The sequence below is a fragment of the Dictyostelium discoideum genome (assembly GCF_000004695.1).
Source record: "Dictyostelium discoideum AX4 chromosome 3 chromosome, whole genome shotgun sequence".
Classification (NCBI taxonomy): Eukaryota; Evosea; class Eumycetozoa; order Dictyosteliales; family Dictyosteliaceae; genus Dictyostelium; species Dictyostelium discoideum.
In genome coordinates, this window is record NC_007089.4 from 2,922,867 (window position 1) to 2,945,366 (window position 22,500).

Here is a 22,500-nt window from a genome sequence, read left to right on the forward strand (position 1 = left end):
AAAAAAAAAAAAAAAAAAAATGATAAAAATAAAAAAATATAAAAAAAAAAAATTAAACTGTCAGTGGTTATATTTATATTGATATGGGTATTTTAATGAGTATTATCATTTTTTTTTTTATTTTTTATTTATTTTTTTTTTTTTTTTTTGCCTTGTGGTGAGTGGGGGTAGTAATATCAACTTTATTTATCCAGATAGTAGGTAAAAAAAAAAAAAAAAAAAAAAAAATCATTTTTTTTTATTGCAATTCAACAAATGTGTTTTTCTGTTTTTTTAAAAAAAATTATTAACATATTTAGAATTATAAAATGGTTTCTATATAGTAATAATATTATATATTAAAAAAATTTTTTTAAATTCAATACTTACACATTAAGTTATTCTTAAAAAATAAAAAAAATATAAAATTAAAAACAAAAAAACAAAAAAAAAATAATTAATATTTAAAATATGACAACAACATTCGATTTAAATCGAAATCATAATATAATCAAGTTTCTCTATGAAGTGATTTAGTTTAATTTATACAATGGAAAAAAACACCAATAAATAAACAATTTTTTTTTTTCCAGACTACCCCATTTACCTGTGTAGAACAAACAAAAGAAACTAAATAGAATAAAATTTAGGGGTAACCGCTAAAAAAAAAAACACAAATTGTTTGAAAAAAATAAAAAAAAAAAAAAGTTTGTTGCCAATTTTTATTTTTAGAAATACACTATATTTGGATTATTTTTATTTTTATTTTTATTTTATTTTATTTTTTTTTTTTCTTTTTTTATTTTTGTGATTATTATTATTTTTTTTTTATTTTTTATTTTTTTATTTTTAATTTATTTTATTTTATCTTGAATCTTTTAAATTTTCTAAAATTACTCTTTTTAAAGAATTAAATTTAGTTTCTAATTCTAAAGAGATTTGATATTTTGATTGATTAACATTTTCAATAAAGAGTAATTGATGTTGTAATGTTATAGAATGAGCTAAAGATTTAATGATGGATAATTGTTGTTGTTGTTTAATTTCATGATGATGAGTAAAGATTAATTCAATGTAAGCGTTAAAGTATTGAGGGAACATTTGAAGAGTATTGGATTTAATTTGATCCAATTTCTCAATGTAAAGAGAGACAGATTTTAGAATGATCGATACAAACTCTTGAACGATCAAAAGATGAGGTTTAAAAGCTTCGAAATGGGATTGAATCGAGCAATAGTCGTGATTAACTCTTGATAGATTTTGATTTGAAATTTCGATTTTTCTAGAACAATTCTCTATCTGGTTGATTAGACACCACTGATCAAATTGTTTTTTCAATAGGATTTGCTCGTCGGTAGTTTCCAAAGTGACAGAATTCAAATGGTTCAATTGTTTCTCTAATTTGGTTTTCTCAGTTTCCAATTTATCAAATTCTTTCTTTGCTCTAAATAGCTTCTCTTCAGTTTCAGTCATTGATTTCTCTAATAGGTCAAACCACCATTTAAAGTATGACTGAATTTGTTGAGAATATAGCTGAATCAATGGTTGCACCTGTTTCCAATATTTTATTGACTCATCAACGTATAGAAGATCGGTTATTACAGATTCGACATTTTCATTCAACTGTTTTGCTTTATCAATGAATTGTGAGCATTGATTGATCTCTTTGATCATTACCAATTGTTGTTGTATGAATTCATCAAGATTCGATCTAACTGTACGTACCAACTTTATAGTGGTCAATAGTCTAATGAATAAATCATTATTTGTATCCAATTCAAATATTGATGGTAAAACTTTCATAATACTACCAATTGGTAAAACTGGTGATAAAATTAATGCTAAAACTTTTTCATACAATTTAGTTGTTTCAATTAAATTACCTGATGAATTTGAAAATGTTAATGCTGGGCTTGAATTTGAACCAATTAAACTTGGTGAGTTATTTGAATTATTATTATTACTACTACTGCCACTATTTGCAAATTGTCTTTGAATTGACTGAATTGCACCACCACTTGTATTTAATAAATTATTAACACTTGAATCTCTTGAACTTGGTGTACCACCACTAAATGATAATGAATATCCTGATCTATTTACAATTGTTGGTGATAAATTTGGTGAACTTGATAATGATGACCCACTACTACTACTACTATTACTACTATTATTATTATTATTATTATTATTATTATTATTATTATTATTATTATTATTGTTTATATTATTTCCGTCTTTGCTTGAACTTAAAAAATTTGGTGAAAAAAGTGCGTTTGATGATAAAGATAATGAATTTGCTATATTTCCAGTTGACAAACTGTTACGCTGTGATGGTGATGGTGATGATGTTAACGATGATGGTGTTGATTGTTGTTGTTGTGATGATGATAATGTTGATGGTGATAATGTTGTCGGTGATATATTAGTATTATTAGTATTATTATTATTACTATTATTTATATTATTATTATTATTATTATTTTCTTTTTGATTATTTTGATTATTTTGATTATTTTTAATTTCTAATGTACATTCAACTATAGAGTTTATAATTGTTTTTATAATTTCAGGTTTAAATAAAGAATTATTTGCAGTTTCACGTTCTTTTGTAACTCTTATCCAATGATCTATTATATAAGGTATACGAGAACCACGTAAACATTGTTGAGCTTGATCAATGATGATTAAATCCTCCATTAATGGATACTGTTTCATTATTGTTGGTAATAATCTAATCATATCTTCAACGATTTCATCATTACCAATTTCACCACGTGTTAAAATATTTGGTGCAAATACTATCGCTAAATTCTTTTCACCCATTGCATTCTGTTTTTGATATTTAATTTGACTATATGAAATCTCTTGTAAAAATGATAATAAATAAATTAACAATTGTCTATTTTCTAATGGTAATTTTTCAATCCATTCTAAAATTAAATTTTCAATTTTATCATTATTATTATTATTATTATTATTATTATTTGGATTTGAAGAATTTGAATTTGAATTTATATTATTATTATGAAAATTTAAAATATCTTTTTCATATTTTTGACATAATTGTGTTGTTAATAATGGTTCTGGTAAAGTTTTTAAATAACGTTTTATTATATCAGCAGCATCGTATGGTTCATATTTATTAATTGGGAAAATTTCATTTGAATCTAATCTTTTTTCTAAATCATCACATCTTGCCATTGAACCTGATAGCCTAAATAAACCTTCAGCTTTTGAATTTTCACCACGTAAATAATTTACAAGTTTTCTAAAAAATAATGGTGCAGGTGATCCAATATTATCCTTTCTTCTCATGCTTTCTGCAATATCCACTCTAAAATTACCAGGTTCAATAATCGCACCACTACTTTTACCCCATGAATAAACTGATAAAACATTTCTACCTTCTAATTGATAAACATTATTAAATTGTAATGTTGATTTCTTTGTAGTAGTGGTGGTGTTGGTGGTGGGGGTAGTAGTACCACTACTTGAATTTATATTTGGTGAACTATTAACATCCAATTTATGTGATAATTGATTATCTTCACTATTACCCCAACTAAATATTTCACCCTTTTCTGATAAAACTAAAATGTGACTTGTTGAAGCTGAAATTTGTTTGATTTTATTTGGAAAATTAATGAATTTATCATCACCTATTCTACAAACTTGTTCGTTTGAACCCCAAACACAAACATTGCCAACACCTGATCTAGCGGCGATATAGTTTTTGGTGCATGATAACTCTACGATATCACGACCTAGAAATGGTTTGACGGGTATAGAGATGATTTCATCGCTATTGTTTGAACAAATTTGTCTACTCTTATTATAACCCCACACAAACACTTCATTACCTTCGACAATGGCTGCTGTAAACTCTTCGCCGCAACAGACTGATATCGCTTTACTGCCCAATGTGACACGACGTGGCGCATTGGTGATCGAGTCTCCCACGACCCCCAACTGGCCCTTACGGTTGGTGCCCCATGTATAAACGGATCGTTTCTCTGGTGTAGTAGGCGAGTCGGCTACAACCGCACAATGATTAATACCAATCGATACACATGTCACACCTTTCAATAGGTCGACCTTGGTTGGCGACTCTGTGCATTTGCCACCCTCAATTAGTGTGCCCCATACATAGAGTAGCCCATTCTCCATTATTGCCGCTGAGAAATTACCACCACATGATATGGATTTCACTCTTTGATTTGGTATCACTTGAATTTTAATGGGTTTGTCAATACTTGTTATCGCTTTATTACTAGATAATTGATGATGTCTATTATCTCCCCATCCATATAATTCTCCTGTCTCTGTTAATGCTAAACTATGGTTATATCCATTATCCATAAAACATATATTTGGTATTAAGGGATTAAATGTTGGTTTACCACTAAATTTATCACCCCAACAATATAATACACCTTGTGGTAATGAAATATTTTCTTGAGATTCTAAAATAAAATTAAATAATAAAATAAATATTCAAATTTGGTGTGTGATGGGGTGGAGTGTGGGGTGGAGAATGTGGGGGTAAATAAAAAAAAATATATTAATAAAAATTTTAAAATATATATATTTTTTAATATTTAAATATAAAATTCTTACTTTTTGTCATTATTGTTTTTTTATTTTATTTATTTATTTATTTATTTATAAAACTATAATGTTAAATTCAAAAAAAAAAAAAAAAAAAAGATAAACTAATGTTATTTAAAATAATTTTTTTTTTTTTTTTTTTTCTTTTTTTTTTTGTTTTTTTGTTTTTTTTTTTTTTTTTTTTTGTTTTGATGGTTTATATTTTGTTTTTTATTTTTTATTGATTTAAGTAAAACATAATTTGTTTACAAAAGTTGATTTAGGTTTGTTGGGTTTTTTTGTTTTTTGGAATTGAAAAAAAAAAAAAAAAAAAAAAAAAAATAATAAAAAAAAAAAATATTGAAAAAAAAAAAAAAAAAAATTGAAAAAAATTAAAATAAAAAAAAAAAAAAAAAAAAAAAAGATAACGATAGTTTGTTATTTGATGGGATACTACAAAATAATATGAGGTGATTTTATTTGTGCAACCAAAATAATAAATTGTATGAAAATAAAAAAATATAAATATAAATATAATAATAATATTATTATTTTAATAATTCGATCCAATATCAAGAAATTAAGAGTGTATCATACATAATTAAAAGCCTGTAAATAATGGTGTGGTGGTTGGAAAAAAAAAAAAAAAAAAAAAAAAAAAAAAAAATCAAAAATAAATAATTAGTGTTGGTGTTTGATTTCGTTGATAAAAATAGATTAATTAATTAATTTAAAAATAGAATTAATAAAAAAAAAAATAAAAAAAATAAAATAAAAAAAATAAAAAAAAAAAATCAGAAACTGGGGAAAGTTTATTAAAACATAACTTTGATATTAAAGTAAAATATAATTATAACTGATCTACACCCCACTTTTATTTTTTTTTAATATTTTTTAATATTTTTTTTTTTTTGTCTTTTTTTCTAGATATTATTATCATAAAATCATATCACAATAAATAATTTTCACCCAAAAGAAAAAAAAAAAAAAAAAAATAACAACAAGCAACAATTTATTCAAAAAGCAAGAATCACCTATATTACCCTTCCTAATAGTTTTATAGATAGTTTTAATAAAATTGTTTACCAGATTTTTTTTAGAGAATATTAAAAAATAAAATTTTTTTTTTTTATTTTATTTTTTTTTATATCTTTTAATTTAATTTTTTTATTTTATATTATATTATTTTATATTATATTATATTATATTATATTATATTATATTATATTATATTATATTATATTATATTATATTATATTATATTATATTATATTATATTATATTATATTATATTATATTATATTATATTGTATTTTTTTTTATTTATTTTTTTTTTTCCAAATAACCTACTTTTTTTTATTTATTTTTTTTTTCCAGATTATCTACTTTTTTTTTTTTTTTTAAAAGTCAACATCAATTTATCAAAAATACCTTTAGAATAATCAACAACACAATCTCCAATTGTTGGCTAACATTTTTCTAATTGACACAATAGCCCAAAACCAAGAATTCCTATTGTAATTTTAGGTAGACATTTCAATGGAATATTAGTACAACCAATTTCTTTACCGCATTTATCAATTGTACATAAATTATTATAATCACAGGTAATATCACCAATACACTGATTTAAATTTTTAATATTATCATCATTAATTCCTAAATTAATATTATAAATTTATTTAATAATTTTTTTATTTTTTTTATTTTTTTTAATTTTAAAAAATTCACTATATCCATAATTTGATTCTTCACTATATTTTTTTTTTTAAAAAAATTATTAAAACTATTATAAAAAATAACTTCATTTTAAAAATAAGATTAATAAAACAATTAATATACTTAATAATAATAAAAAAAAAAATAATAATAATAATAATAATAATAATAATAATAATAATAATAATAATAATAATAATATCCCATATTAATTTTACTCCACCCCAAATAATTGTCAATAATGTTTATATTACTTTGACCCACCAAACCCACCACCAACAACACCACCACCACTCAAAATTACAACATAGTTTTTGTTATTTGGTTATTTTATTGGAATATTAAATTTCCGTTTATTTTAATTTTCAAAATCAATTTTTTTTTTTTTTTTTTCAAATAATTAAAATTAAATAGATTAATAAAAAATAAAAATAATGTAAGTTCACAATTTTTTTATTAATTATTACTATCATTTATTTTTTATTTTTATTTTTTTAGATTTTATTTGTAATGATATACTAAATGATCAAGAAAACCACCAGAGTAATCAATAACACAATCTCCACTAGTTGGCTCACATTTTTCTAATTGACAAATAAATCCAAGATCTAATAAACCAATAGTTTTCTTTGGAGGACATTTTCTAGTTGAAAGAAAAAAAAGTTTACACTTTCCAGTGGATTAAATTGTAAAGCACTAAAATGTGTAAATGATAATAAAAATAAAAATAAAAATAATAATAAAAATAAAAATAAAAATAAAAATAAAAATAATAATAATAATAATAATTAATAAAAAAAATGAAAGTTCAAAATTTTTTGGAATTGTATATTTTTTTAAAAAATATTTAATTATTATTATTTATTGTGAAGTAAATTAATTTGAAAAAAATATTTTTTAGCAAAGTAAAATTTCTAAAAGTCCTTTTAAAAAATCAGGAACGCAATTACCAGAATATGGTTCACATTTTTCATTTTGACAAATAATACCAATTCCTAATAAATCAATAGCTTTCTTTGGTGGACATTTTATTTCTGGTAATGGTTCACATTTTCCATTTTTAACGTTACAAGAATTTGGTTTACATTTATTTGAATTATCACATTCTATCGGGGTATGTGTACAATAATTGTTAATTTTTGAACCTGCTGGAGTTTTATTTGATGGGAATGCGCAAGCATCAATTGTACATGGATTATTATCATTACAATCTATTTCAGGTACACATTGTGGTGGTGTTGTTGGTGGTTCTGTTGGTGGTTTTGTTGGTGGTTCTGTTGGTGGTCTTTTTGGTGGTTCTGTTGGTGGTTCTGTTGGTGATTCTGTTGGTGGTCTTGTTGGTGGTTCTGTTGGTGGTCTTGTTGGTGGTTCTGTTGGTGGTGGTCTTGTTGGTGGTTCTGTTGGTGGTGGTCTTGTTGGTGGTTCTGTTGGTGGTGGCCTTGTTGGTGGTCTTGTTGGTGGTCTTGTTGGTGGTCTTGTTGGTGGTTTTGTTGGTGGTTTTGTTGGTGGTTTTGTTGGTGGTCTTGTTGGTGGTGGACAAACATCATCATTAACCCCTGGAATATTATCTTTTTTTTTTTTTTTTTTCAAATTAATCAATATTTTAAAATTTTAAATTTTCATAACAGAAATTCCATTTTTGGAAAAAAATAATACATACTGCATTGAAATACAAATGGTGTATCAAATTGGAGATAAACAAATGGTTTATTTTGATCAAATCTTTGGCACATAAAGAAATCAAATGGATAAGTTTTGCCAACTTCAAGATTTAAGTTTTTATGATTAACTGCGGAATCAGGATTACTAGTACCTGCAAATTCAAATGCCAATTTACCATCGATAAATACTGATAAATCACCTCCTGCATACAATGAAAAGAAATCAGATGTTTTTTTACTTACTTGATATTTGAATTTATAATGTCCTTCAATGCACCCTATAATTATTAATATAAAAAAAAAAAAAAAAAAAAATATTAATAATTAATATTTTTTAAATATTATTTTTGATAAAAGCTTACAATATCTATTCTCACCAGATACACCTTCATTCCAACCTTTTCCATTAATTGGAGTAAATGGTTTTAGAGTAACAGCATATTTAACTTTTCCATTTGAATAATGGACTGGATTAAAAGTGAATGTATTGATTACAGTTTTTGATATTCCAGGTTTTCCCATAAAAGATTGATCATATTCTTTTTGGTTGGAAATAAAATTAAATTTTCTATTTCCACAACTATCAAATTAAAAAAAAAAAAAAAATTAAAAATTAACAATAATTATTATTATTATTAAATAATTATTACATACCAATATTCAGGTTTATGAGTTTTTGGATTTAATAGTTTTTTAACTAAACCAGTTGATTTGATTGATTTATCATTTGAATATTTAGTATAGTTGATATTAAATCCAGGTTGCGATGGCAAAAAGTCATAAACTTTATATGGAACATTGAATTTTTGGGAAAAGGACGAACATATAAATAAACTTAAAAATAAAATTAAAATTAAAACTTTTTTCATTTTTTTAGGTTTAATTTGTAGGAAAGTGAAAAAAAAAATTTTCTTTTTTTTTTTTTTTTTTTTTATTCCCTTTTTTTTTTTTTTTTTTTTAATTACATTTTTTTTTTTTTTTTTTTTTGGTAGTGTTTACAAATACTAAACTTTTCTTCTATTCTTTTTAGATTTAAACCCAGTTAAAATATATTTTTTAAATTGGAAAAAAAATTTAGTATTCTCATTATTATAATTATAATTGTATGAATAAATATTATAACTGTTATCAACTAATAATAGGTTAGATTTTTTTTTTTTTTTTTTTCTTAAAAAAAAAAAAGTATTAATAGTTAATTTGAGAATAATTAATAAACAAACATAATTATTACTAAAAACTAAAAAAACTTCCTGATTTCAAATTAAAAAAACTCTTAAAATCTGTTTATTCAAGATTCTTTTATTAAAAAATTAATTTTTTAATTTTATTTTTTTAATAAGTCCAAAACCAAGAATTCCTATTTTAATTTAAGATAGACATTTCAATGGAATATTAGTACAACCAATTTCTTTATCACATTTATCAATTGTACATAAATTATTTCATCACAAGTAATATCATAAATACACATTAAATTTTTAATATTATCATTATTTACTAAATAATATTAAAAAATTAAAACTGTTATAAAAAATAAAATTAATAAAACAATTAATGCAGTGTATAGGAAAATAATAATAATAATAATATCACAAAATATTTTTTTACTCCACCCCCCAAATAATTGCCAATAATATTTATTTTTCTTTAACCCACCACCACTCAAAATTACAACATAATTTTTGTATATTATTTCTAACAAACAAGTTTTTTTTTTTTTTTTAGGTTTTATTTGTCATGACATACTAAATGATCAAGAAAACCACCAGAGTAATCAATAACACAATCTCCACTAGTCGGCTCACATTTTTCTAATTGACAAATAAATCCAAGACCTAATAAACCAATAGTTTTCTTTGGAGGACACTTTCTAGTTGAAAAGAGTTTACACTTTCCAGTGGATTTATCACATCCAACAGATTTACATAAATCTGGATCATTACATAAAACTGGTGAATGTGTACAACCAATTTCTATATCACATTTATCAATTGTACAAGGATTAAAATCATCACATGAAATTGGTTCAGTTTTACAAATTCCATCACTTTTATCACATCCTAATGATTTAGTACATTTATTATCGGGTGGGCAAATAGTATAGTTATTAGTACACCCAATATTTGGATAACATTTATCAATTGTACCTAGATTACCATCATCACATGAAATTGGTTCAGTTTTACAAATTCCATCAATTTGATCACATCCTAATGATTTAAAACATTTATTTTTATTATCAACATCATTATTAGAACATTTAATTGGAGTATGTGTACAATATTCAGTAACATTTGCATTTTTTGGCAATTTAGATAAATCAGATGGACAAGAATCAATTGTACATAAATTATTATCATTACAAGTTGTCATATTGTTACAATCTGGTAATAGTGGTGGTGGTGGTGGACAAACATCATCATTAACTCCTGGAATATTATCTTTTTTTTTTTTATAAAAAAAAAAAAAACAATTAAAATTAAAATAAAAAAATAAAATAAATATTTTTTTAAAAATAATATTTATAATAATAATACATACTACATTCAAAAACAAATGGTGTTTTAAAAAGAGCATATTTATATGGTTTATATTCATCAAATCTTTGACATGAAAAGAAATCAAATGTATATGTTTCACCATTTGTTAAATTTAAACATTTATGATCTATACTTATTTCAGGATCACTTATACCTGAAAATTCCAATACCAATTTACCATCAATAAATACTGAATATTCACCACCAATATAAAAAGAAAAATAATCAGATGTTTTTTTCTTTTTTATATTATATTTGAATTTATAATGACCTTCCATACACCCTTTTTAAGTATGTAAAAAATAAAAATAAATAAATAATATAATTTAAAAATGATATATTGTTAAAATTAATATCATTACTTACAAAATAGGTTATTTTCTTGTTCACCTTCATTCCAACCCTTTCCATTAATCGGGTAAAATGGATTAATAAAGATTTGATAAAGAACAATTCCGTTTTCATAGTAAGTGGGATAAAATTTAAATTGGTCAATAATATTCTTTGTTGAATCTTCATTTGAAATGAATGATTGATCATAAACATTTTGATTATCAATAAATTTAAATTTACAATCTTCACAACTAAAACTATTTAAATAATTTAGTGTTTTTTATAAAATAATAAAAATAAAATAAATAAAAAATTAATACACAAACACACTTACCAATATTCAGGTTTATTAAAAAAAGGATTTAAATTTTGTTTAACTAAACCATAATTTCCTATTGAATTTGATGAACATTGAGTATAGTTAATATTAAATCCAGGTTGAGAAGATTTTAAAATCATATACCTTATATGGAGCAAAAAAAGATGTTTCACAATAACAATTTTTTAATATAGTTAAAATTACTACAATTAAACTGATTTTCATTTTAATTAATATTTTAAAATAATATAATAATTAATTTACTTAAATAATTATTTTATCCATTTATTTTTTTTTCTTTTTTTTTTTTTTTTTAATAAAATTAAGAAAGAATAAATTGTAAAAGATTAATTTATTGTAATTTTAATCATCATATTTAATTTTTTAAAAATACTTAATTATGTAATATTTAATAAAAAGAAGTTGTAATTTTTTTAAAATCGGAAATATACCACACTAAAATGTGTGAATAATAATAATTATAATTAATTTTATAAAATGAAAGTTCACAATTTTTCCAATTGTTTGTTTTTTCTATTTTAAAAAACTATTAAATTATTATTTTTTATTATTGGTTGTAAAGTAAATGATTAAATAAAAAAATAAATTAATTTCAACAAAGTAATTTATCTAAAAGTCCTTTAGAAGAATCAGGAATGCAATTACCAGAAGATGGTTCACACATTTCAGGCTGACAACCAACACCAATTCCTAATAAATCAATTGTTTTCTTTGGTGGACATTTTATTTCTGGTAATTGTTCGCATTTTCCATTTTTAACATTACAAGAATTTGGTTTACATTTATTTGAATTATCGCATTCTATCAGAGTATGTGTACAATAACTCTCAAAACTTGAACCTACAGGAATTTGAAATGATGGGGTGGACAGGTATCAATTGTACATAGATTATTACCATTACAATCTTTTTCAGGTACGCATTGTGGTGGACAAACATCATCATTAACCCCTGGAATATTATCTTTTTTTTTTTATTTTTTTTCAAATTAATCAATATTTTATAATTTTTCTTAGTATTTTTTTTTGAAAAAAATAATAATACTTACTGCATTGAAATACAAATGGTGTATCAAATTGGAGATAAACAAATGGTTTATTTTGATCAAATCTTTGGCACATAAAGAAATCAAATGGATAGGTTTTGCCAACTTCAAGATTTAAGTTTTTATGATTTACTGCGGAATCAGGATTACCAGTACCTGCAAATTCAAATGCCAATTTACCATCGATAAATGCTGATATATCACCTCCTGCACACAATGAAAAGAAATAAGAAGTTTTTTTACTCACTTGATATTTGAATTTATAATGTCCTTCAATGCACCCTATAATTATTAATATAAAAAAAAAAAAAAATAAAAAAAAAAAAAAAATATTAATAATTAATATTTTTTAAATATTATTTTTGATAAAAGCTTACAATATCTATTCTCACCAGATACACCTTCATTCCAACGTTTTCCTTTAATTGGAGTAAATGGTTTTAGAGTAACAACATATTTAACTTTTCCATTTGAATAATGGACTGGATTAAAAGTGAATGTATTGATTACATCTTTTGATAATCCAGGAGTTCTAATAAACGATTGATCATATTTTTCTTCATTGGAAATAAAATTAAATTTTTCATTTGCACAACTATTAACATTGGAAAAAAAATTAATAATTAAATAATTATTACATACCAATATTCAGGTTTATGAGTGTTTGGATTTAATAATTTTTTAACTAAACCAGTTGATTTGATTGATTTATCATTTGAGTATTTAGTATAGTTGATATTAAATCCAGGTTGCGATGGTAAAAGTCATAAACTTTATATGGAACATAGAATTTTTGGGAAAAGCACGAACCTATAAATAAACTTAAAAATATAAATAAATTTTTTTTCATTTTTTTAGTTTTTGTTTGATTTTTTAGGAAATTTAAATTGATTCTTTTTTTTTTATTTTTTTTTTTAAGATTTTTTTTTTTTTTATTTTTTTTTTTATAATTTTTTTTTTTTACTTTTTTTTATTTTAAAAAAAAACAACCCAAATACTAGACAGTTTAGATTTATATCCAGTTAAAAATTATTTTTAATATTTGAAAAATATTTTAGTATTGTCATTATTATAATTATTATTTTAAATTGGGAATAAATTTTTAATATTGTTATTAATGAGATTGGTTTTTTTTTTTTTTTTTTTTTTTTTTTAAAAAAAAATATTTAATAATAATTAGATTTAGAATTATAAATAAAAAAAATAATTACTAAAAATAAATTAAGAAAAAAAATAAATAAATTAATAAAACTATTTTTATCAAATTCTCAATTTTTTGAAACATTTGGATGAATTTTAAAATAAAAAAAAAAAAAAACACTGAAATCAAAATTTTTTTTTTTCTGTTAGGCCCGTAATTAGTTCACTATTAAAATCTGTTTACCCAAGATTTTTTATTTTGAAATTATTTTTTAAAAAAAAAAAAAAAAGAAAAAAAAAAAAAAATTAAAGTAAAAAAGTGTGAGTGATGTTAAAATAAACACACACACACATTAACTCACAAAAACAACACACCCCATCTAAAAATAAATTTTTTGAAATTAATAATAATTTATTTTTATTTTATTTTTAATTATTATTATTATTATTATTTTTTTTTTTTTTTTTTTTAAGTGTTGTATAAAACAAAATTTTATTTTATAATTTTTCAAAAAATTAATTTACAATTATAATTTTATACTTGGTTGTAAAAAAAAAAATTACATTCTCACATATACTCACTCACACAACACCTAAATAAAATAATTAACTTTATCCCATCATATTCGAAATTATTATCTCTCTTTCCTTCAAACTACACACCCTCTGTTTTTTTTATTTAATTTATTTTAATTTTATTTTATTTTATTTAATTTATTTTATTTTATTTTATTTTTTCATTCAATTAAAATAATTTTCAATCTATTAGAGTTCAAATAATTTTATTTTTTAATTAATAAAACTATTCATAATTTTTTTTTTTTTTTTTTTTTTTTATGCTATTTAAATATTAAAATTTCAATTTTTTTAATAATATAAATATAGACAAATACCACTCACATTTGATTAAAAATTAAAAAAATAAAAATAATATATTAGATAGGTTTAAATAATCATTCTCATAATAAATTTCATTTTTTTTAAAAAATTATAAATCAATTTAATTATTTTAAATTATTTAAATCATAAAAAAAAAAAAATAAAAAAAAAAATATATTATTTATTTATTTATTTTTTCATTTATTTATTTATTTATTCATTTCCCTCTTTTAAACAATTTATTTATAAAAACTATATTAAAATTATATTAAATTAAATTTTTAATAAAAAAAAAAAAAAAAAAGAAATAAAAAATGAAAATTGGTTTTAATGTATTTAAAAAATCACAAAAGGTAAAATTAAAAAAAAAAAAATTTATTTGAATTAAAAATTATTATAAAAAAAAAAAAAAAATAAAAAAAAAAAAAAATTTAAAATTTAAAAATTAATTAATTTTTTAAAAAAATAATAATAAAATTAAAAACCTATAGAGATCTGATCAAGCTCATCTTTGTGCATTATCAGAGAGTAGATTTAAAGTTGATCAATTTCTAAATTCAAATACATTTTCAAAAGGTAAAACATTACAACCAAGAATATTAGCAATTTGTGAAGATTCAATTAAAATTATAGCAGGTGATGAATCTGATATTATTGAAGAAATTGGTTGGTTACAAATTCAACAATTCAATCTTAAAGATAGTTGGACAGAATGGGAAATTATTTTAAAAGATAAAAGAAAGTTCTTTTTCAAAAGTGATCGTTGTTTTGATATTCACATGGCTACTGATCATATTTTAGATGGTTTAATTTGTTTAAATAAAACAAATGATTTTAAAAATATTGAATAATATAAATAATAATTATTAAAAAAAAAAAAAAATCAAACCCAAATGTATATAGAAAGAAACAAACAAAAAAATATTGTAAATAACCAAATCCAAAAAAAAAACAAACTTTTATTTTATATTTTTTTTTTTATTGTAAATCCAATATAAAGAAAAAAAAAAAAAAAAAAAAAAAAAAATTATTTGAATAAAAATAAAATAAAAAACATATTTATTTATAAAAAATTAATTTAAAAAATAACTTTTTTTTTTTTTTTCAATAATTATAAATTATTATTATTTTTATTGTATAACTTTATAATAACCATTTTTACTTGATTTTTTCATTATTATATAAATGATTAAACCCCCAACTAAGAAACCAAAGGCGCAACCACCAACGGTGATACCAATCCAAGCACCCAATGTGAGTGGGACAGGTTTTGGAGTTGATGGAGCATCAATACCAATAGATTGTGGTAAATCATTGAATGATTTATTCTTTAAGAATCTAGTGATCATATCGAATGAAGTTGAAGGCATATTCATTGGATACATATGACTACCACCTAATGCTAAAACAAAGGTTAAATTTGCAGCTGTTTTACCATAACCACCAGATTGAAGTGAACCATCAGTACCAACTGATGTCCATGTGAAACGTGGTGCATCTGACCATTCTTGAGTGTAATCCCACTCAATTTGATTTAAATATTCAGTAGTACCAACATGGTTACAAATTACATCGAATTGACCATTATAAATTAAAACTCTAATATTTGATAACAATTCTGGGAATAAATATAATGAACTTTCATCTTGATTTGTAAGTAACCCATTTACAGTATCATTACACTCATTCCATTGATGTGGTGTCACTGTTGCATGAATTGCACTTCTAACATCATCACGATTCAAATAAACAAATTCTTGATTGATACCTGGTAATGGCCAGTTGTTACCTGCTGTTGGATCGTTTAATCTATAATCGTACATATTGACTTGAGAAGTATTACTTGAACCGGAATCATCCAAAAGTGTATTAAAAACATTTGCACATTCATCAGAGTTGTAATTACCTTGTGAGAGTTGTTCTTGACAAAGATTATTAAGATTTTCATAATTGTTATATTGTCTTTGACCAATGATACCAGTTGCATAATATCCAAATTCACGATATGAATTAATTTGAGTTGTTGGATGAGTATAACCATTACCAATTGCAACACCTTGAAGATTAATTTTAATTGAATCTTTTGATAAATTTTCATTCATATTTAAAATATAACTTGCCATATGTGGAATATAATGTCCTGCATAACTTTCTATTTATTTTTAAAATTTTAATAAATATTAATATTTTAATTCTTTTTTTTTTTTTTTTTTTTTTTTTTTTTAAAAAAAAAAACATACCACCAGAAATGAAAAATGGTAAAGTTGAATAATTTGAAAAAATTTGGAAAAATTCTTGAATAAATTGATAAAAGTTTTGATTAATTTCTAAATCATTTGTAACTAAACCATCATTATCACTAACGAATGAAAGACCTGTTCCAAATGGTTGATCCTATTTATTTATTTAAATTTTTATTAATATTTTTAAAATAATAAAAAAGTGTTTAGAAAAAAAAAAAAAAAAAAAAAAAATTTCTTACAATATATAACATATTTGCAGAATTATGCCAACTCCATGGATTAATATAAAATTTATCAGAATTATCAGAATCACCAATAAATCTGAGTGGACCAGTTTCAATGAAAACTGAATCCATTGAACTACAACCTGGACCACCATTTAACCAAACTAATAATGGTGCATCCATTGGATTAATAACGGTTTCATTGGCTGGGAAGAACCAAAAGAATAAATTACCATCACTAGTTTCATTGGTTGTTAATAAACCTGAAAATGATGTTAAAATACCATTATCAAGACCTGGTAAATCGGTTACAAGGAAATCATTTGGAGTTTGTTTAACATTTTTTAATGATTTTAAATATTTATTATCATAATATTCTTTTGTATATGTTTTTGGTGAAGGATTTGGTTTTCTATCGGTTTGTTTTCTTTTACTAAAATTTATTTTAGATTCAACAATACCACCATTATTATTTAATAATAATAATTGAATAATTAAAATAATTGATAATAAAATTATTTTAATATTCATTTTTTTAGATTTTTTTTTTTTTTTTTTTTTTGTTTGTAAACTGTTTTAAAAAAAAAAAATAAAAAAAAAAAAAACGCTGTTTAAATAACAAAAAATGATTTTTTTTTTTATTTTTTTTAAAAAAAAAAAATTAAAAAAAAGATTTTTTTTATTCGCTGGAAATTTCTTTTGCAATCTTAAAAAATAATTTATTTTTTTTTTTTTTCTGTAAACAGATTCTGAAGTGTGACAGAATTCTTTTTAACTTTTTTTTTTTTTTTTACAACCAAATAATTTTTAATTTTTATTTTTGCAGATAAAAAAGTATTTTAAAATTTAATTTAGAAAAAAAAAAATAAAAAATAAAAAAAAAAAAATAAAAAAAAAAATAAGAATTCTATCCACCTTCAGAATCTTCTTTATTTAATAAAATTTAGTATTTTATTTTATAAAAAAATGTTTTTTTTTTTTCTTAAACAAAATAATAATCATAAAAAAAACCATTTTTTTTTTTTGAATTAGATCTGTTTTTAAAAAAACCGCCAATTTTGGTTGTTTTTGAAAAAAAATATAAAAAAGCGTATGTGGTCTAGTGGTATGATGCATCCCTGCCACGGATGCGAACTGGGTTCGATTCCCAGCATACGCACAATTTTTTAAGGTACCCCCAATAAAATCACAGGTTCGATTCTTTTTTCCTCTACACCGATTTAGAAAAAAAAAAAAAGATTCTTTTTTCCTCTAATTAATCATGATCAACTGGTAGTTTTTAAAATTAATTAATTCTTTTGCTTTTTTAATTAATAATGATTAGTATATTTGATTCTTTTTTATTGAATCACCAAAGTTTGATGAATTATAAGTTGAATTAATAAAAATTTATGGATAAATTTCTTTTTTACCTCCAAATGATTATGTGGTAAAAAACTCTTATTATCAACACTTCTTAACAAATGCTAACCATTTTAGATTATATTGAAAAGGCAAAAAATTTAAAATTAACTCTTTTGAAAGATCCAAGTTATCTCCTTAAATAAATAATAAAACAATGAAAATTAACTTGAAAATCTTATTGTATTCCAGGAGCTAGGGTAATCATATAGATTGAATTATTTTGAATATTATTAAAATTATGATTATTATGCAAGGTTCCAGTTATTGGTGTACCATTATGTGATAAAGTATTGTATTTGTTAAAATCACCTACAGTTAATTGTTGTGATCCAAATGAAATAATTGATATTTGATCGACTGTACTAATAATATGCTGAAATACAACTAACTTTAAAATTGCCACTTGTTGATACATCTCTATTATAAATTTGAATTAAAATTACTATATAAAATAATGGTATTTCAAAGTAATGAATACATTTTTGAAATGATTGATCATTTGTTTTTGATTTAAAATTTACTTCATGTATTAATAATTATCATTGGAGTTAATTGAAGTTGTCTTAATTTACTTAATGAACAATCTGGTTGTTGGCATGAATTTGCCTTATCAATAATAACCAATCCATTTAATAAATATGAAAAATCCGTGAATGTACCTTTTTTTAACATCAACATGCTTCTCCAATACAAATCCATTATAATCAACAAAAAGTTGCATATCCTAAACATAAAAAAAAAAAAAAAATTTAATATTAAATTTAATATTTAAATTTTTCTGTTGGAATTTTTAAAATTATAATAATACATTTTTAATGAAATTTAATTGATTTTCTATTTTTCCAAAATTTGAAATATTGACAAATATATTTCCATCAAATTTAATGAGTTGAAGTTGTTGAATCCCATTTTTTAATCTTTTTCAACTCTTTAGTATATGGTGCAAAATCATTGTTTCCCTTTTTGATTAATGTCCAAAGCTAGCCATTTTTTTTGGCTCTTCAAATCCAATAGATAATATCATTATTATTATTATTTTAGATTTGAAAAAATGTTAAAATATATAAAAATATAAAAATATTATGTGTACGCAAAAAATTAAACTCTTATTTATTGTGATTGAATATGATTGATTTTCTTTCATATTTTAAAAACAATAATTGGACTATAAACGATAACTATTTTTTGATTGATAATAATCCATATCTTTAATATACTAAACATAGATGTAATATTAATATTATTCGTTTTTTAAAAAAAAAATTGATAAAAGTTGGTGTGCAATAGAACAACTATTATATAATGTTGAATCTTGAATGAATAATGAAAAATAAATAAAAAAATTAATTAAAAAAAAAAGAAAAATTATATTAAAATAAAAATAAAAAAATTATCCCCTTTTTTTTTTTAAATATAAATAAACATATGTATTTTTTTTATTTTTTTAAGCACTAATTTAATTTTTGGTGCTTTTTTTGAAATTGTTGTGATATACGATTTAATTTTAATTAATTTTTTTTTTTTTTTTGTTTGTGGAATAATAAAATAAAAAAAAAAATTGATTTTAAAATTCTATTACTTATATAAAATAGCTATCACCATACAAAAAAAAAAACTAGAAATGGAATTGAATTGAAGTACATCCTTTTTAATTTTTGATTCAATTTTTTAGATTTTAAAACTTCAATATATTAATATGATATATAAGTAATTATTTTTTTTAAGATATTTCCTTGTCATTCTTTGATTTAATAAAAAATAATTTCTAATAATAAGAATTACAAAAAACAAACAAAAATATCAAAACTTAAATATCAAAAGACTGTGTTTAAATAAAAAAAGAAAACTAATTATTTGAGATTATAGAGATTAAATTAAACAATGGTCACAAATTATTTAAATTTTTAAATTCAATAAATATGTTCTTTTATTTTTTACTTTTTAATTTTTTTTTTTTTTTTTTTTTTTTTTTTACAATTCCAGATTAGAATATCTAATCATCATGATTTTGGTTATCATTTTCATCATTATTATTAATATTATTATTGTTGTTTTCACTATTATTATTATTATTATTGGTATTATTATCGTTATTATTATCATTATCACCATCACTGTTGTTATCAAAATTTGAATGATTATTAATGTTCGAAGTACTGTTTTTAATAAAACTGCTATTATTTGAAGTTACAATATCAGATTCAAAATTAAAAGCACTAATATTGCATGCATTTTTATTATTTGACATTAAAGAACGTTTGAAAATATCCAACAATGATTTTCTAAAAGAAGGCATTTTTAAGATGAAATTTGCTTCGTCAATGATTTGAAAATTTTCAGAAAAGAATCTAACAGCCTCATCCAACAAGAATGATGATTCATAAATTTCTGTTAATTTGAAAATACTATAAATATTATCGATACTATATTTCTTTATAATTAAAGTTTCACAAATCATTTTTAATCTTGTAATCATAAATCTATTTGCCGCAATAAATAATTGAATATAATCTTCAAATCCTAATCCATTTGATTGTATATTATTATTATTATTATTATTATTATTATAGTTATTTCTATTATATTCTTCAATATTAATATTATTATTATTATTATTATTATTATTATTATTATTATTATTATTATTATTATTATTATTATTATTATTATTATTATTTATATTATCATTATCATTATTGCTAAATTGATTATTACTATTAATATTAATATTATTATTATCACCATCATTCTCAATACCATTTGAATTTGTTAATGTGCTATCATTATTATTACTATTATTATTATTTATATTATTATTATTATTGTTGTTGGTATCAAAATTATTAGCATCAGAGCTGTTATTACTATAATTACTATTATTATTTTCGATATCTAAATTGTTTAAAGATAAAGATTCAATTTCACCAGTATATAAATATTGCATAACTAATAAAAATGTTGAATGTGGTACAGATTCAATTTTAATTTCTGATTCTAAACTTTCTTTTAATGGTGTTTCAAACATTGCCCTAAAATAATCTGATCTTGCACAAAGTATACCTCTCCATGCATAAATTGGTTTATCTTCAACAATAAATGTAATATCTTTATATAATGGATTATTTACTAAATATGACATATCTCTACCTAATGAGCACATTGGAATTTGATTATCATTTGAATTATTATTACTATTACTATTATTACTACTATTATTATTATTAGTGTTATTATTGTTATTATTATTATTTGAATTTATATTTTTTAAAGCTCTAATTTTCTTTGATAATAAATTCATTAAAAGTTTTGGAGATTTATGAATTTCAGCATTATTTTGTAATAGATAAATGATACAAAGGATATCATTTTTTTTAACTGCTTCATGAATTGCGGGTGTTGAATTAAAGTAACCATCATTTACATCAGCACCACGACTAACTAAAAGTTCTTGCATCTTTAAATTACCATTAACTACAGATTTATGAAGTGGTGTTTGATGTTGATTATCTAAACTAAACAACTCTGTTGTCTTATCACAATAATCCAATATCAATTGAGTTATATAATATTCATTGGCTGAAACTGATAAATGTAATGCATTTCTATTATCTTTTGTAAAAATGGTTGGATCTGCTCCTTTCTCTAATAATAATTTTACAAATGATCCTTTACCTCTAATAATTGCTTTATGTAATGGTGTAAATCCATCTTGATCAACTATATTAATTTTTAATGGTGTAATTGATTTCTTATTACTATTATTATTATTACTATTTAATGATGATGATGGAGATGATGATAATACTGCTGATGATGATGATGATGTTGTGGTTATTATTGGTAATGATGACGATGATGGTGTTGTTGTTGTAGACTGTGAATTATTTTGTTCAATATGATCATTTCCAGTATAATCATTATTATTTTCAGATGATACATATTCTAAATTATTATTATTATTATTATTATTATTATTATTATTATTATTATTATTATTATTATTATTATTATTATTATTATTATTATTATTATTATTATTATTATTATTATTATTATTATTATTATTATTACTATTACTATTATTATTACTATTATTATTATTATTAGCATTTAATAATTCATTTGAATTTCTTTTAGTTCTATTATTAAAGGATATGATTGGACAAGGTTTTTTATCTACATTTTTATCACTACAACCATATTTAACCAAAAGTGAGAGTAATTTAGGATCACCTAAAAACACAGCCCAATGTAGTGGTGATCTACCTTGTTTATCAGCTAAATTTAGATCGGCACCCCATTGAATTAAAGTTTCAACACACCACATTCTATTGACTCTAATTGCCAATTCCAATGGAGTAACTTTTGAATTAGTTTTAGCATTTACCAGCGCACCATGTTTAA

General features: G+C 21.5%; 7 protein-coding genes, 1 non-coding gene and 2 pseudogenes across 8 annotated transcripts in view; 2 read left to right on the forward strand and 8 right to left on the reverse strand.

Annotated features, from left to right (window-relative positions):
* Positions 1 to 843: 843 nt before the first annotated feature.
* Positions 844 to 4,609, reverse strand: gacGG (regulator of chromosome condensation domain-containing protein; the record flags this gene model as incomplete). The annotated part of the gene is made up of 2 exons (XM_636146.1): positions 844 to 4,445; positions 4,600 to 4,609. 2 exons carry the CDS (start codon positions 4,607 to 4,609, stop codon positions 844 to 846), a joined length of 3,612 nt encoding a protein of 1,203 aa, XP_641238.1.
* A 1,428-nt stretch (positions 4,610 to 6,037) lies between these two features.
* DDB_G0280095 (hypothetical protein) lies at positions 6,038 to 6,761 on the reverse strand (the record flags this gene model as incomplete). Its single annotated transcript, XM_636147.1, has 4 exons — positions 6,038 to 6,228; positions 6,301 to 6,323; positions 6,373 to 6,410; positions 6,756 to 6,761. 4 exons carry the CDS (start codon positions 6,759 to 6,761, stop codon positions 6,038 to 6,040), a joined length of 258 nt encoding a protein of 85 aa, XP_641239.1.
* Positions 6,762 to 7,185: 424 nt separating this feature from the next.
* Positions 7,186 to 8,818, reverse strand: DDB_G0280097 (PA14 domain-containing protein; the record flags this gene model as incomplete). The annotated part of the gene is made up of 4 exons (XM_636148.2): positions 7,186 to 7,856; positions 7,949 to 8,227; positions 8,312 to 8,529; positions 8,604 to 8,818. 4 exons carry the CDS (start codon positions 8,816 to 8,818, stop codon positions 7,186 to 7,188), a joined length of 1,383 nt encoding a protein of 460 aa, XP_641240.2.
* An 859-nt stretch (positions 8,819 to 9,677) lies between these two features.
* Positions 9,678 to 11,426, reverse strand: DDB_G0280099 (annotated as a pseudogene; the record flags this gene model as incomplete).
* Positions 11,427 to 11,754: 328 nt separating this feature from the next.
* Positions 11,755 to 13,056, reverse strand: DDB_G0280101 (annotated as a pseudogene; the record flags this gene model as incomplete).
* Positions 13,057 to 14,539: 1,483 nt separating this feature from the next.
* On the forward strand, positions 14,540 to 15,076 carry DDB_G0280103 (hypothetical protein; the record flags this gene model as incomplete). The annotated part of the gene is made up of 2 exons (XM_636151.1): positions 14,540 to 14,578; positions 14,717 to 15,076. 2 exons carry the CDS (start codon positions 14,540 to 14,542, stop codon positions 15,074 to 15,076), a joined length of 399 nt encoding a protein of 132 aa, XP_641243.1.
* Positions 15,077 to 15,355: 279 nt separating this feature from the next.
* Positions 15,356 to 17,223, reverse strand: DDB_G0280105 (peptidase S10 family protein; the record flags this gene model as incomplete). Its single annotated transcript, XM_636152.1, has 3 exons — positions 15,356 to 16,377; positions 16,466 to 16,619; positions 16,708 to 17,223. The coding sequence occupies 3 exons, from the start codon at positions 17,221 to 17,223 to the stop codon at positions 15,356 to 15,358; spliced, it is 1,692 nt and encodes a 563-aa protein (XP_641244.1).
* Positions 17,224 to 17,780: 557 nt separating this feature from the next.
* On the forward strand, positions 17,781 to 17,851 carry tRNA-Gly-GCC-4. Its single transcript has one exon. It is a non-coding gene; the product is annotated as a tRNA-Gly (tRNA).
* A 420-nt stretch (positions 17,852 to 18,271) lies between these two features.
* Positions 18,272 to 18,795, reverse strand: DDB_G0280107 (hypothetical protein; the record flags this gene model as incomplete). The annotated part of the gene is made up of 2 exons (XM_636153.1): positions 18,272 to 18,513; positions 18,669 to 18,795. 2 exons carry the CDS (start codon positions 18,793 to 18,795, stop codon positions 18,272 to 18,274), a joined length of 369 nt encoding a protein of 122 aa, XP_641245.1.
* Positions 18,796 to 20,089: 1,294 nt separating this feature from the next.
* Positions 20,090 to 22,500, reverse strand: part of DDB_G0280369 (hypothetical protein) — a gene marked incomplete at both ends in the record, with an annotated part of 4,645 nt that continues 2,234 nt past the window's right edge. The window contains one exon of the mRNA XM_636154.1: positions 20,090 to 22,500. This exon is cut by the window's right edge and continues 453 nt beyond it. Within this exon, the coding sequence (XP_641246.1) occupies positions 20,090 to 22,500 (2,411 nt within the window).